General features: G+C 53.7%; 6 protein-coding genes across 6 annotated transcripts; 3 read left to right on the top strand and 3 right to left on the bottom strand.

Moving 5' to 3' along the window:
* Positions 1-341: 341 nt before the first annotated feature.
* SNOG_10581 (hypothetical protein) lies at positions 342-2,974 on the top strand (the record flags this gene model as incomplete). Its single annotated transcript, XM_001800795.1, has 3 exons — positions 342-1,530; positions 1,586-2,024; positions 2,182-2,974. 3 exons carry the CDS (start codon positions 342-344, stop codon positions 2,972-2,974), a joined length of 2,421 nt encoding a protein of 806 aa, XP_001800847.1.
* A 759-nt stretch (positions 2,975-3,733) lies between these two features.
* On the bottom strand, positions 3,734-4,421 carry SNOG_10580 (hypothetical protein; the record flags this gene model as incomplete). Its single annotated transcript, XM_001800794.1, has 2 exons — positions 3,734-3,918; positions 3,956-4,421. 2 exons carry the CDS (start codon positions 4,419-4,421, stop codon positions 3,734-3,736), a joined length of 651 nt encoding a protein of 216 aa, XP_001800846.1.
* A 426-nt stretch (positions 4,422-4,847) lies between these two features.
* Positions 4,848-5,162, bottom strand: SNOG_10579 (hypothetical protein; the record flags this gene model as incomplete). The annotated part of the gene is made up of 1 exon (XM_001800793.1): positions 4,848-5,162. The coding sequence occupies one exon, from the start codon at positions 5,160-5,162 to the stop codon at positions 4,848-4,850; it is 315 nt and encodes a 104-aa protein (XP_001800845.1).
* A 493-nt stretch (positions 5,163-5,655) lies between these two features.
* On the top strand, positions 5,656-7,084 carry SNOG_10578 (hypothetical protein; the record flags this gene model as incomplete). The annotated part of the gene is made up of 3 exons (XM_001800792.1): positions 5,656-5,723; positions 6,014-6,911; positions 6,944-7,084. The coding sequence occupies 3 exons, from the start codon at positions 5,656-5,658 to the stop codon at positions 7,082-7,084; spliced, it is 1,107 nt and encodes a 368-aa protein (XP_001800844.1).
* Positions 7,085-7,459: 375 nt separating this feature from the next.
* On the bottom strand, positions 7,460-8,990 carry SNOG_10577 (hypothetical protein; the record flags this gene model as incomplete). Its single annotated transcript, XM_001800791.1, has 3 exons — positions 7,460-7,491; positions 7,527-8,656; positions 8,767-8,990. 3 exons carry the CDS (start codon positions 8,988-8,990, stop codon positions 7,460-7,462), a joined length of 1,386 nt encoding a protein of 461 aa, XP_001800843.1.
* Positions 8,991-10,281: 1,291 nt separating this feature from the next.
* SNOG_10576 (hypothetical protein) lies at positions 10,282-14,927 on the top strand (the record flags this gene model as incomplete). Its single annotated transcript, XM_001800790.1, has 4 exons — positions 10,282-10,365; positions 10,450-10,592; positions 10,655-13,763; positions 13,812-14,927. The coding sequence occupies 4 exons, from the start codon at positions 10,282-10,284 to the stop codon at positions 14,925-14,927; spliced, it is 4,452 nt and encodes a 1,483-aa protein (XP_001800842.1).
* Between the last annotated feature and the right edge of the window lie 21 nt (positions 14,928-14,948).

Genomic DNA, 14,948 nt, shown 5'->3' with positions numbered 1-14,948 from the left:
TGCCACTCAGAAGCCACGAAGAGGCATTCCATGATGCCTAAGGGCTTAGGCAATCTGAGATCTTTGCAGAGAATCTTGATACATTCCGAATATCTGTTCCAAGAGTTCTTGGATCTAACAGGCGTTCCGTTAGCAGTTGAACCTATCATGTTAGTAGGATACCGCGCTATGTTTTGTCAACAATTTGCTAACACGAACAATCCGCTGAAGCATTGCTCCGCCTTACAAGGTAAATATACTCCAGCTATGGCGCATCGTGTCTAATGGTATTAAAGATCCTCGTGCGGTTTGTTGAAGATGCTGAAAAACGGTTGGTGCAACTTAGAGAGAAGCTAGCTGTTATGGACGCGGAGGAATTGAACGACGACAAGAAGCCGCAAGAAGCTCCCCCCGAGCAACCCTCAAAAATGTCTGACAACGCGAACAATTGCGAGATAGCGGTTTCACCGGGAATTTATGCTCCCGAAAAGAGCGGAGAAGTCAAGGAGCACAATTCTGACAGTGAGGCCGAGTCGGAAGTTGATGATAATACCACTGAGCTGACACAAGGTCCATTGGGGGTCAACGATCTCGCTACTGACGCCAAGGATCTCGCATCAACGCAGTATCAGCATCTGACAATATTGCATGACTTTGTGAAGGAAGAGTTAGGTGATGTTCTAAGTACGAGAAGCAAAATCACGGACGGGACGTTGCAACAAATCCATTTTGAGGATCTTTGGCACCTATTTGAACCGGGAGACATGGTCTACTCGACTGCGGAGAATGGTTCCCCGCGGCTATACAAAGTGTACTTCACCTCTGGAGGGCAGTCGCTCAAGCGGGCCCGTACCAGCGTTGAGGTGACAGAGATCGACCACATACGAGACAAAGTACGATACTGGCAGCCTGCAGTTGGCCAGGGAGTAAGTGAAGAAGAGGCAGTAGACAAGATGCTTCGCGAGGAGGGTTCCGGCATCGGAACATGGACCCCCTTCAAGGTTGACTGCTACAGTATGTTGAGCGATGGCGAGCGCTGTGGGCCTATCGAAAATTGCCAAAAGATATGGCCGTACGAAGGGTCAAAGGAGGTAACTGCATTGGCCATGTATCCTTTGCGCTTCCATCCCAAGAAAGACGAGTTGTTACGCGATATGGTCGAAAGAGGGCGCAGATACCTCTTCAACGGCGGACACAAGAGCTACGAAGGCAAGACCATCGCTTTGACACGAGAGGACAGCGAACTCGAGATCCAGAGCGATGTCTACGTGGACTCGTACGCATATAATCAGGATAACCCGCTTACGAAACCCATCCTGGGAAGACTTCTACGGAGCAAGCAGAATCCTGCGGAAGTGGAAGAGACTTCTCGGAACACGATATGGGTCCAGAGTGGGAACGAGATAGATGCCAAGTTTTCCGATGACTTTATGACCTTGAATCGTTTGAGTCTGGAGCCATTCGTGCCGAACGAGGCGAATGTTAGCTCCGAAATGCTTGCTCTGATGCCACATTGTATCGAAGGGTATGCTTTCCAGCTCCGAAAATGGTGTGAGTACCTACTGTTATTATATGTCGAAGATTGATCATTGTCTGATGTTGTTAGTCACTCTGGACCTCAACTTGATCGAGGACATCGACCATGAATCAGCAGAAGCGCGGGCAGCAGGATTTGACGACCTCGTAATACCAAAGCGCTACCGCAATCTCCTGGTAGCTCTTGTTGATAGCCATGCATCCGGATTTCAGCGTAAAGAGCTGAAGAGCAAGCAGCTTCCAAAGACAGCGGTGCCAACGCAGATTGATATAGTCAGAGGCAAAGGCCAAGGCTTAATCATCTTGCTACACGGTCCGCCAGGTTCTGGCAAGACTTCCACTGCAGAAACCATCGCTGCTTATACCCGCCGCCCGTTGTACTCCATAACATGCGGCGATATTGGCACTGACCCAGAAATAGTAGAAAAGAATCTGCTTGAACACACAAGGAGGGCAGACCAATGGGGGTGTGTCTTGCTTTTGGACGAAGCGGACGTTTTCCTTGTCCAGCGAGATTGGTCAGTCAGAGCGCCGTTCCTACTACGACTGGCCCCTACTTGAGGTGTATTTGTAACAAATGCTAATGTAGCGTCAATTATAGGGCTAACCTACAGCGTAACGCTCTCACTTCCAGTAGGTCTTGCTCTGTGTACTTCGAATTACCAGTCTCGCCCAGCTAACTATGCCAGTCTTCCTCCGCCAGCTCGAATACTATGCCGGTATCCTCTTCTTGACGACGAATCGCCCAGGCGTCATCGACGAAGCCTTCAAATCGCGTGTCCACATCTCTCTCCGCTACCCAAGCGTCGATCTCGACTCGACGAAAAAGCAATGGACCAATATCCTCAATCGCATAGAAGCTGATAACAAGACCGCTGATGTCAAAGTCATCTTCGATAAGGAGCTTTTGCTCGAGTTCGCTCAGCGCCACTTCGAGCAATGCGAACGCATGGGTGTGACCTGGAACGGTCGCCAAATCCGAAACGCCTTCCAAACTGCTCTTGCTCTGGGTCACTATGAACGAATTGGTAAGATTCGCGAAGCAGGTATGACGCCTGAGGAGGCTATGAAGACAGGCAAGAAGAAGTGGCGCTCCATCAAGTTGACGAAGGCCAATTTTGCCAACATCGCGAAGACAGCGAAAGAATTTGAGCAATACATTGAAACGCTACGAGGCAATGACAGCCAAAATGCGAGGGAGTCGGAATTGAGGTATGATGAATATGATCCAGAGAGACCGCGTGCTAGGAAACAGTATCCGGCGGCGGGGACTGCGAAAGTTGGCGTCAAGGGATCGAGACCAGATGTGTGGGCTGCAAATCCGAGTGGAGGAAAGGGAAGGGCAAAGAGATCTGTAAAAGTTGAGGAGCCTCTCGAGGAGGAGGACGGAGAAGAACAAGAAGGAGAAGAAGAGGACGAGGACGAGGACGACGATGAAGATGAAGACAAAGACAAATAGTTTGATAGAGCTCTTGACTGAATGTATATCACTTATAACACGAGGAGAAAACTTTTAGCCGTACTTGATTATGTCAGCTACCAATATTCGCGTTCTCGGCCAAGAGGGCAGCGTTGTCGGCTTACTTGAGGACTGAACCTACGTTACAGCATGGAATTACTTCTTCCCTATAGCTCTTAAATAACTCTTCTAGCGAATGAGCTCTGTCTAGGTTATATTCTGTGCAGCCTTCTAGCTTGTCATAAATCTGCTTGCGCATATGTTTCTATTTATCGATAAAATATAGGTTGCCTATAACAAGCGTAGAATTAGCTAGGCGGGAACTATAGTCATTACGACACTGTGTATTTTATATGGTGTGAGTTATGTCGTTGCTTAGGCCTATCTGGTCGTCGAGGCATTTGCAAGTATAAGGGAGGTGCCGATCCAAAGAAGGTGATTGAATGCAACACTGAATCTCTATCGAGTCCCATTGGTACATTTCAATCTTTTATTTCTGAACTATCTTTCTCCTAATCTCGCAAACAAAGCCATTCAGGTGCATCCTTTACAGCCTACTCCAAAAACTAAGTTCGGCCTTCACATCCCACTCCGATTTTATGTTCATCATATACTCTGTATGCCAGTCAAGCACAAAACCCCATGCTCACCCACGACGCCGAAGCGCAGCCGCCGCCTCCGCCTCTTCGCGCCGTCGAACCCGACGTACTAAGCGCAATTCGCGCGAATCTAGCTCTCGCGAGGGAACGGGGACTGCGGCTAGAACATCGTCGCGAGAATTGTTGCTAGGCGCGATAGCTGGAGTGTCAACGCTGTCTGCTCGACTACGACGGGTGGCTCGTCGACGAACGGGTCGAGGAGTATCGCGAGGTGCAATGATTGGATTGTCAGGGCCACGGCCTGCTCGAAGACGACGGACAGCCCGTTGACGAGCAGGTTCGAGACTAGCTTGCGTTCGACGATTGGGCGGGCCACGCGCACTGCTCTCGGGTTGAGCAACAGATGCAGGAATCTCGGCCGCTTCGGCTTCAAGTCGTTCTTGATCATAGGCTGCGTTTATGTCCGGGTTGGGCTGGTCGGGAACAGTGTTGTTGGGAGCAGCAAGCAGCTGTTCAGCAGCTTCTCGCTCCTCTACGACTTGGCGTGTTTGGAGTTCATATTCGCGCTGAGAGATTGGACTACCAAGTTCTCTCACAATTGCGTTGAGTCGCGGGGCTGGAACATGTTGAAGTTCAGCAGCTCTTCGCTCTGCTACCCGTTGACGCTGTTCCTGTATATATGTCTCCCGGGGGCCCATAATCCGTGGTGGTTCTAGTTCGAGGCCTGGACGTGGATCAGGAGCAATGTAAGGGCCAGGATTTGAGGGGTCAAACAGGCAGATCCTACAGTTTGGACACGCACGGTTGCGCATGCCATCTGTAGCGGAGAGCCATGTGAGGATACACATAGTGTGGAAGCTGTGTTGACACATGATTATCTCGACGACGTTTTCTTCTAGAGCGTCTGCGCAGATTGAGCAGTTTTCGTCTGGAAGGGGATAAATAGGTTGGACTCCAGTCATGAAGAACTCGCTCCGGGCTAGGAAGAGCTCGGTAACGATTGGTCGGCTTTGGGTCTGAAGACATGTTCGTGGGTTGTGGACTTGTTATGGTCTAGGCGATAGGTACCAAAGATCCTGATCTGGAAGTGGCGGAGGGTCGTTGGTTGATGGCAGAAGGAATAGCAATTGGGAAGAGCCCAGCGCAGGGAGAAGAAGACTGAGGGAGAGGGAAAGTGAGCTGTATGGCCGCCTAGCCTGCTGATTGAAGGGGTGGGGATGAACTGGTCACCGGCGGGAGGTAAGATCACTGGGTGTGCACAATGTCGACGACCTCTAGCGATTTGAGTCCGAGTCGGCGCTAGCGCAGGAGTGAACAAATTCCAACAAATTTGATATTTGCTCCTGTACTCGCTCACTCGCGTCGTTCAAGCTGGTATCTTCCATGGTGGTCTCGTTCAAAGTCCCTTTGGTATCCTTAACAGCCTGAAGCATGACAATCTTTCTCTCGGCCAGGCCATGAAGGCTATCAAGCTTTTGGTCGAATCCATTAAACCTGGTTCTGTTTTGCTTATGCAGAGTGTTAATATACGCTGCGAGGCCAACAGCAGGCATGGCTCCGGAGAACAGATGCTTGAACATGTTCAACATGCTGACAAAAAAATGTGTGAGAACCTTGAAGCGAGAAATCTGACAAGGTGGCTTATAGAGATGAGGGAAGAAAGGTGTGGCTAGTTACAGCTCACCAAGGCGAATCCCACCAGTACTAGGTAAGTAGAGGCCGTTGGATCACGTAGCAAGCATATAGACTCGCGTGCTTACCTGCACCACCGGTTTCATCACGGTGGTAGTCACGCAACCGAATATCCAGTGATAGCTGCAGCATTCACTGTAAACGAACGGGCGGTTTATCAAAACAGTGAATTGATGTTGTTCGCATTCGTCGCCACGAGCCACGACACTTTTTGGCGTCACTGAGGTGTTGTTTTGAGGAGGTGATGTCACTTCCGAACTTCAGTTCTGACGATGCTTATCGATAAAGATTTTCCTGCGCGAACTGGGCCACCACATCGCGCGACAGTCGCATACATCACACTCTTTCATTCTTTGATACCCAGCGGCCTGGTCGCATTCCTGCTACACTATGCCACGAGATCCTTTGATTGCCCTCGTTGGCAAGCCTTCGTCAGGCAAGAGCACAACGCTCAACAGGTGCGCACTGCCCCTCCTCTACGACAGACACCTCTGATCTCTGCGACATTAGCTTGACAGATGCCACGTCAAAAGTTGGTCCGTAATTACATGTTGGAGAATGGCGAAGCATAATGGCTGATAGCTGAGTAGGCAACTTTCCGTAAGTCTTCCCTTCCTCGAGACCGCATGCCCCACGTCGAGCTCTCAAGATCGCATGACATATCGCAACACCAACTCTGGCGGCGCATTCGCTACTGTACACCCACTGACTTGATCTCTCCAAGATTCACTACAATCGACCCGCAAAGAGCCATTGGCTACCTCCAGATCGAATGCGCCTGCGCCCGCGTAGGTGTCTCAGACCGATGTAAACCTAACTACGGCTCCTGCATCGATGGCCGCCGCTCAGTCCCCATCGAACTCCTCGACGTCGCCGGTCTCGTCCCAGGCGCACACATGGGCAAAGGCCTCGGCAACCGCTTTCTGGACGACCTGCGCCACGCCGACGCCCTCGTCCACGTCGTCGACGTCTCGGGCACCACCGATGCCGAAGGGAAAGCCACCCGCGGCTACGACCCCTCGCAAGACATTGTATGGCTGCGCAGCGAAATCGTGCGCTGGATCCAAGGCAACCTAATGGAGAAATGGGGAAGTATTAAACGGCGTCATGTAGCCGTCAAAGCAACCGCTGTGGAAACCCTGCAAAACCAATTCTCAGGATATGGATCTACGACGGCTGTCGTCGCGCGCTGTCTGGACAAACTCGCCCTCAAAGAACCCCTGCAAGACTGGAGTAACGAAACAATCGAACGCGTCGTCAATGCCTTCACAGATGAGAAATTCCCCACCGTCATCGCCCTCAACAAAATAGACCACCCCGACGCCGACAAGAACATTGCCAAAATCGCAAAGCAGCAAGACCCAAACTCCATCGTCCTGTGCTCCGCCATCTCAGAAGTGTTCCTCAGGAAACTCGCAAAGCAGGGCTTCGTCAAATACACAGAAGGCAGCGACTTCGTCGACACCAAAGCCGACTTGATAGATGCCGGCGACCCTACCGGCGGCGATCTAAAGGACCTCGACGACAAACTCTCCACCCGCATCGAGAACCTCAAGGATATGGTGCTCTACCGCTTCGGCAGCACGGGTGTCGTGCAGGTCCTGTCGCGCGCCGCGGATCTACTTGGGCTTGTGCCTGTCTTTCCCGTGAGGAATATTCACACTTTTACGTCGGGCAGCGCGAGTTCGACGGCGGCGTTTCGGGATTGCGTGCTCGTGGGCAGGGGCAGTACGGTGGGCGATGTTTATCGCAAAGTTATGGGGGATGCGCCGATGGCGTATGTGGAGACGGAGGGGGGGCGGAGGGTAGCGGAGGATGATTTGGTGGTTAGGGGGAAGAATGATGTAAGTTTTGATGGGAAGAGTGTGTGAGTGAGTGAGTGAGTGAGTGAGTGCTAATGGGTGCAGATATTGAGTTTTAAGGTTGGGAGGGCGTGAGTGGGGATGGGTTGGGGACAGACATGTTGGGTTAAATATATGGTACCACTACAACAATGTGGTATGCATATATATGTGAAATGCATCAGATGATGAAGCTGATCCAAGTTCATGAGGGGTCACTTTCCACCAATGTCTACTACTCTCGCTTCAGCAAGCATAAAGTTGGTATTCGTCATCCCTACTCTCCCCTAATCGGCACTCTCTCCACGCCCCTCACCCACCTCCTCCGCCTCCACTCTCCCTTCCGACTCGGCCTATGACTCTCCCACGCCCGTCTGAGCACCTCCTTCTCCTCTGCCCCGATATCTCTACTCCCCTTACTCCCCGGCTTCTTCTGCAACCTCGCCCTCTTCGCCTTCTCCCTCTCCCCGTCACTCTCCAGAACCTCGTAGTGTAAATCCGTCACCCAGCGCTCCCCCTCAATCTCCACCTCTACGCCCGTCACACACCGATCCTCTACCCACTCGCGCGAGAGAAGGTCAAGCGTCCACTTCTTGTCCGCCCAGCGCCAGCCGCGGGGCGGGAGTACGTCTTCGAAGAACGGGGTGCCACGCGGTTTATCGCCCGAGATGCGTGCTGGGGATAGTGGCGAATACGGCGAGGAGCTAAACATGAAGCCCTCATACTCCCCATGCTCATCGTGCAGGGCGCGGTGCTGGAGCTCGAAGATCTCGACTTCGCGGGATTCCTGCGTGGGCTCGAGTTCGATGTCGGCCTTGCTGATGGTGAGGAGGAACGAGCGGCCTTCGTGCTCGGTGTCGGAGAGGAGTTTTTCGTTCTCCGGAGTGGCGAGGAGGTCTTGGATGGTGGGGTGGCCGAGGGCGGTGAGGGTGTAGCCGATGGCGAGGAAGATCAGGCGCCAGGGGAGGAGGTGCGCGCTGATGAAGAGGGTGCAGGAGAGGAGCAGGAGGAGGATGTACAACATGGAGCTGAGGTTCTCGTTTGAGAAGTTTGTTAGGGGTGTGAGGAAGGCGAGGACGGCGTCGTGGATGGTGGAGAAGTCCTCCATGCAGTTTTGCAGGTCGCGCATGTTGCGGAAGAAGTCTTTGGAGAATTCGGGGGCGGGCTTGATGGTTCGGGCATTGGCGAGGGGTGGGCCACTGAGACTGCCTTGCCAGAGGTCGGCATCACCGACGTGGACTTCGGGTTCTGGGTGTCGTGTGAGGAAGCTTGGCACCATGACGAAGAACAACAGGCTGGCTAGCGGTAGTACTGGCAAGAGATACGGGTCCACGCATAGGAAGGTCCAGACAAACAAGAAAGAAAGCGTTTGGGTTGGCTCGGCCCAGGTGAACAGATGGATGAGTCGGTTCTGAAGGATGAATGCGACGCCTATGCGGGAGTTGAAGCGTCGGAAGTTGGATGACATGGTGGGAATGGAGAAGTTGGGGCGCGCAACATAAGTGCGAGAGCGTCGGTCCTTGACACGGGTTGACGAAGATGCATCATTGCTGTCTGAATTGTCTGAGAAATCCTCGGTTGGAAGGACTTGTGAGAGGAGACTTGTGAGATTAGTAGCTGAAGCGATGAAGGGAAGACATGCAGGTAGCGGTGCACATACAGATTGAACATCTTGTCTCCCATCCGGCCAGCTGAATCGCGTCCACTCTTGTCGCCAAGAGACTCCAGCTTGTCCTTGAGCTTGCTGGCCGAAAGACGGCGACTGTGACCATGCTCAGTACTTGGCGTCAATATTTTTGGTGTGCTGTCGTCTGCCGGATGTACTTGCAGGAGGGGTATAGGTGCTTCGCGGTTGGCAAACGTATCCTGCTCGTCGGAAGCCATGATGGTCCGAGAAACGTTTCCAGATGAGTTCCAGCTATTACTCTTGCTAGATGGTAACGAGGATTTGTTGTTGATGATAAACAGGTTTCAGTTCATTAGGTCCACGTGATGGTCGTCTGCAGGCTGCAGGCTCAGACGTTGTCTACGCTCGAAGTACGTGTGGCTAAGCAGCTACACTCTTTGTTGAAGCTAACATTGAAGGCTGTCGATGCACACATGGGAATAGGTCGCGGAGGATTCACTCTTGCTGGACCCGCATGTGACAGGTCTACCGTGTGGGGATGACGGCATGGTGGGTTGCACGGATGTTAGGTGTGGCGTTGGCTGGGCTCGCGCCTTCCTGCCTGAGAGGAGGGCAGCCACGCGAGCCCGTGCTCGGTGGGAAAAGCTAGAGACGAAACAAGACAGGTGCAGCATACACATTGGCACTTGGACATGGCCCATTCCTCAGACCGTTGGCGAGTGAAACACCATTTGCGGAGACGCACACGCCCACGTTCAGCGGCAGCTGGCCGCTTCCGCCGTCATTTCACTGAGGCACTGAGGTCAACAACAAATTTCGTCGCGCAGGCAGGGGCCATGCCTCTCCAGTGGCCAATGCCGATCAAAGGGTCAAATGCACATGCTATGAGTGCTAGGGTCTCCTAGCCCGCCGTGTGCTACAGCGTCGCGCAGTGCCTGCTGCGGGTGGGCGGTGGTACGGCGAGGGTCTGCGCTGCTCGTGGGCGGCGACAGCATCGCGGTCAAGTCGCGGTGGGACGGGGCAATGTTATATTGACAGCGCACATTTCTCCTGAGTGATGGTGGACATTGCGCCGTTTCCCAGGCAATACTTTTGATGATATCTGCGAGGTCAAGCCATGATTCGCGTAGCAGGGGTGGATCAACCCGACAACCTAGTGGCTGCATCGGCTGCTTTTGGCGGGCTGCTGCTCACTTCAACGCTTGTACCTTTCAACCACGACGGCAACCTGCCTGCGGCCTTCTTCTGCTGCACAACAGAACCCTTCCTGCGGGCGCCCACGCGTCTCCCACCGTCTCCGCATTGCCCGCGCCCTTGCTGCCAATTGCACGACGCCGCAACGTCGTCCTCACCGCCGACAGAGAGCCCAACGAGATGTCCGCATAGCCTGGGGCGGAGACCAAGCTCGACGCTTGGAAGCCGTCTTCGCGCCTTGGAGCCACGAGACAGTTAGGACGACGCCATTTGTGATTGGGGTGTTGAAGACGTGCCGTGCAGGTGTTGGCCATGTCCACGTCCACACGAATAGGGACCCGCACAACTGATACCATGGATCTCCCAGCCCGATCCGGGTCGAATGTATCGGGCGAGGAGTCGAGCGGCTCGTCAGGTATGCATTCCGTTGCCATGTGGGCACCCCCGCGGAGAACACGACACTAACACCGTTGCGACAGAGGACCGAGTACGCAAATTCCAGCGGACAACCGACAACGGCAGCCGACTGCGCAAGACAAGCGCCTCCAATGCCATGTCGGCAACATCGCGACCCCCGCCCGCCATAAACAACCCGGCGCTGCGAGGGCGAGTGAAACATCCACTGGGGGCCGAGGGGAGCGACCACAGGACTTCTCCAAGCCAAGGTACGTTGTCGTGAGAGTGTATACACAATCAAGAAAGGACGAGGGCTGACATGGACGTGCAGGATCACTAGCGGGACTAGCGTGTCTTCTGCTGAGAATCGCTCCTTCCTACCAACCCTCTCGAATGAGGCCACCACGCGCTCCGCTACCTCCAATCCCCGCTTCAGCTTCTCTACCCAACAGGGACACTCCAACAGTCCTTCCGAACCCGTCATCGAACCCACCGAAACATACGACTTTCTCCCTGCTGTCAACTTTGATGACTTTGCAAACAGTCTCTCCTATGAGCCCGACCTGAGTGACTTTCCCGCACCGGGCACCTTCAAGACCTCCGTGCCCGTCAGCAACAGCACGCCAAACATGCAGACGAGCGCAGGAGCCACAGCGGGAGACGCAAGACCGACACGCAGCAACTCGTTCGTGCGCCGCTTTAGCCAGTCGACCGCCCGACAGGCAAGCGTGGCCTCGACCGCTTCTGATGCGTCGACCATGCCACCGCCTGCCTCGAACATGGCAATCCGCACGCGTCGTCAGAGTCAGTTCCCCGCACCAGCACCGCAGAACCCGGCAGCCCGTCCGCCACGAAAGAGTGTGGGCCCGGGAATGCTGCCAACAAACAGCTCCGATGGAATGTCAAGATTGCATAATGATAGCTCACAATTGCCAATCGGCCGCGCACCTTCTCTAAATAGGGGCGCTCGACGGGAAACGCTCTCTTCGAATTTCAACCCCCCAAATCTTACAACAGGAGTGCCTAAACTCCCAAATGCAACACGCAACGCCAAAGCGAAATCGTTCCAGCCACCGTCAAGACAGCAATCCGGGAATCTGACATCAGCCTCCTCAGTACCAGATCCCGACTCTACTCCCATTGGCCAAACCCGCTCACCTGGAAAGTTTTTCGCACAGCGAGCTCACACGCCCTCTTCGTCTTCCAGTAAGCGGCAGTCGACTGTACACCACATTTCGGGGCTTGGTGCAAGGACAATCAGCCCAACGGATGCTCGAAGACTGAAACGCCTATCCATGAACCCTAATGCCCCTGGTGGTCCAGTAGCTCCTCCAACCCCGCAAGGTGACATGTCATTCGACGAACGCGCCTTTAGTAACTCGCCAGCTATACTCTTCGATAAGAGCGTGACCCCATCGTCCGCGCGCGCAACGCCCGAGCAGAATCGCAAGTCGTACGCTTCTGGCATATCTCTTTCCTCAAATTCGAGCCTAAATTCTTTGACCAAAGGAGGTTCTGCCATACCTACACGCGCCAACCCCGTATTGTCAGGCTCACGGTTACCTACACCAAAGCCTAGAAACGTGCATAGCTCAGCTGGGGGAGAAGAGCCAGAGGAGGTACCTCCAGTGCCAGCCATTCCAAAGGCATACGAATCTCCAAAGGACCCAGAACGCAGCAGTTTCAGCTTTTCTACATCGTCATTCAAGTCGCATATGCCAGCGCCACCTCCTTCAGCGCCACCAGCCGGCAACAGCGGAACTAACGCAGCTCCACAGGCTGAGACACCACACAACCAATCTATTAGGAGTGAGATGTCCAAAGGGAGCACGGGTTCCATCAGACATCGACGTGGCCTGACAGTTGGCTCCGGATCTGAACCTGATCGGACACCTGTTGCGCAGCCGTCCACAAAGAAGAACTTGCAGCCAATCAGGCTTCCACCATTGAATTTGCTACCTCTGAGCACACCCTTCAACAACCGCATTTCGTCATTCCCTGCGCCTTCCGGTGAAGTTGAGAATCGCAATGTCACGCCTCCGCCGAAGCGCGCTGTCAACAAGACACCTAGCACCCCCATGACGGCGTCCAAGGCTAGCTTCTTTAACAAGAGTGGCCCTCACAAAAATCATGACTTTGAACAACAGATTCGTAGCAGCAGCTCCGCGTACAATTTGCGCGCAGCAGAGCCGTTTGGCGGACCACCTGCTATCGGAACAATGCCCATCCCAACGTTGAACCCAACGCGACAAACAACCACGCCCTTTGCTTCAAACTCGCTGCCAAAGGGTAGTGGAGAGTTCGCCCGCTTACAGTCGCGACCAAGTGGAGAACATTACACAGGTGCGAAAGATGTCGAAATGCAGCATATCAAGCCTGCCGGTGCACGCCCGTTGCAAAAGAAGGATACGTCGGACTCTGCACATACTTCTACTTCGACAGAACCCGAGACGCCTTCCTCTGCTTCATCACTGAGGCGAAAGCTCAGCTTGAGCGGCTGGCGACGAGCTCCGTCTAAGGCAGCTACACATACTGCTCAAAACACGCCGGTCCGCAGAAGCTCCCAGAAACCAGACGATGCAGCACCGCAGTCAGCAAAGCATGGCGACATGCCTCCACCACGCTTACCAGCCTCGGCTACGTGGACTGGTGGACTAGGTAGTCTTGGCACGAGCCCTACACCTGCTACGAACCGGACCCGGCCATCGCTTGATTTTGGCCGCCGCAAAACATCCACTGCAACAGTTGCGAGTGATACCGAGCTCGAGAAGCCCGGCGTTCGCAAGCCCTCGGTTACTGCTGGAATGCGCACTCTGTCAGGATACAACGATTCTGCAGGAGCTCAGGGAGTACCCAAGTCCGCATCCTCAATCTTGACCCCTATGCAACGAATGCTTGGGTCGAAGAGTTCATCTAACATGCTCAAGTCCCGCAACTTGGACCCAAATCTCGACAAAGATGACTTGATGGCAGATGAGGAGATGAAGAAGCTTGCCTCAAAGCGCAAAGACTTTGAGAATGCAGCACGCGATGTAGATGAGCTCCGAAAACGTGCCAAGCCCCAAGAGCGCGTGTCGCCAGCGCAAGCCCTCCAGATGGTCAACCTGAACATCTTCGAGAGAGGGGAGATTATTGACTACAAAGAGATTTTCTTTTGTGGGACGAAGAGCGCGAAGAAGCATGTGGGCGATCTCAATGCACAGACAGCAAACTTTGGCTACGATGATGATCGGGGCGACTACAACATCGTCTTCGGCGACCACCTCGCTTACCGATATGAAGTCGTCGATCTGCTTGGAAAGGGAAGTTTTGGTCAAGTTGTTCGATGTGTTGATCACAAAACTGGTGGTCTTGTTGCTATCAAGATCATCCGTAACAAGAAGAGGTTCCATCAGCAAGCTTTGGTCGAAGTCAACATCCTTCAGAAGCTGCGCGAATGGGTGAGTCGCTAATTGTCTGTGCTTGACATGGAAACTAACAATTGCCAGGACCCCGATAACAAGCACAGCATGATCAACTTTACACAGAGCTTCTACTTCCGCGGTCATCTCTGCATCTCCACGGAACTTCTAGGTATGAACCTTTACGAGTTCATCAAGGCGCATGAGTTCAAGGGCTTTTCGCTCCGCCTCATCCGTCGATTCTGCAAGCAGATGCTTGCTTCGCTGGTCCTGCTAAAAACGCAGCGTGTTATCCACTGCGATTTGAAGCCCGAAAATATCCTACTCGCCCACCCGCTGCACTCTGAGATTAAGGTCATCGATTTCGGATCCAGCTGTTTCGAGAACGAGAAAGTGTATACTTATATCCAGTCTCGCTTTTACCGATCACCCGAGGTCATTTTGGGTATGAGTTACGGGCTAGCAATCGATATGTGGAGCTTGGGTTGTATCCTCGCGGAGTTGCTTACCGGATATCCGATCTTCCCAGGAGAGAACGAACAGGAGCAGCTTGCTTGCATTATGGAGATCTTCGGTCCTCCTGAGAAGCACCTCATTGAGAAGAGCAGCAGGAAGAAGCTGTTCTTCGACTCGCTTGGGAAGCCAAGAGTGACTGTGTCGACAAAAGGACGCCGACGAAGACCCAGCTCCAAGACACTGCAGCAAGCGCTGAAGTGCGACGACGATAATTTCCTTGACTTCATCGCACGCTGCCTGCGATGGGATCCAGAACGCCGCATGAAGCCTGATGAGGCTATGCTACACCCCTTTATTACCGGTATCCGTCAGTCCGCTCGTCAACGACAGCCGTTGAATGGCATGTCAGGTGTTTCGTCTCCAGCGAAGCGCGTTGCGACCTCTCAGACCCCACAGTCCCGCGTGCGGCCACTACCAGAGCCACCCGCGACAAGCTTCAAGAACGGTGCCGCTGTCAATACCAACCGCGAGGTGTCGTCGAGCAACTCGCCTGTAAAAGGCGCTGCTCCGCAGCGACGGCACTCGACTGTGCAAGGTGCTCCCGGGCCAGCGGGGGTGAAGCGTACAGTCAACGGAGCCCCGCTCAATAGCGGCCTACCAAGAGTTGCCCAGCGTAGTGTGTCTGGGAAACCCGATCTGGCGTCCGCAGCTGCCATTGCCAGTCTATCATCGTCGACGAGGCGATAGGCTTAAATATAGATACACGAT

Source organism: Parastagonospora nodorum, assembly GCF_000146915.1.
Source record: "Parastagonospora nodorum SN15 chromosome Unknown scaffold_17, whole genome shotgun sequence".
In the NCBI taxonomy this organism is placed as follows: domain Eukaryota; kingdom Fungi; phylum Ascomycota; class Dothideomycetes; order Pleosporales; family Phaeosphaeriaceae; genus Parastagonospora; species Parastagonospora nodorum.
The sequence above is the reverse complement of the archived record's forward strand: the minus strand, read 5'-3'. Positions and strand labels throughout refer to the sequence as shown.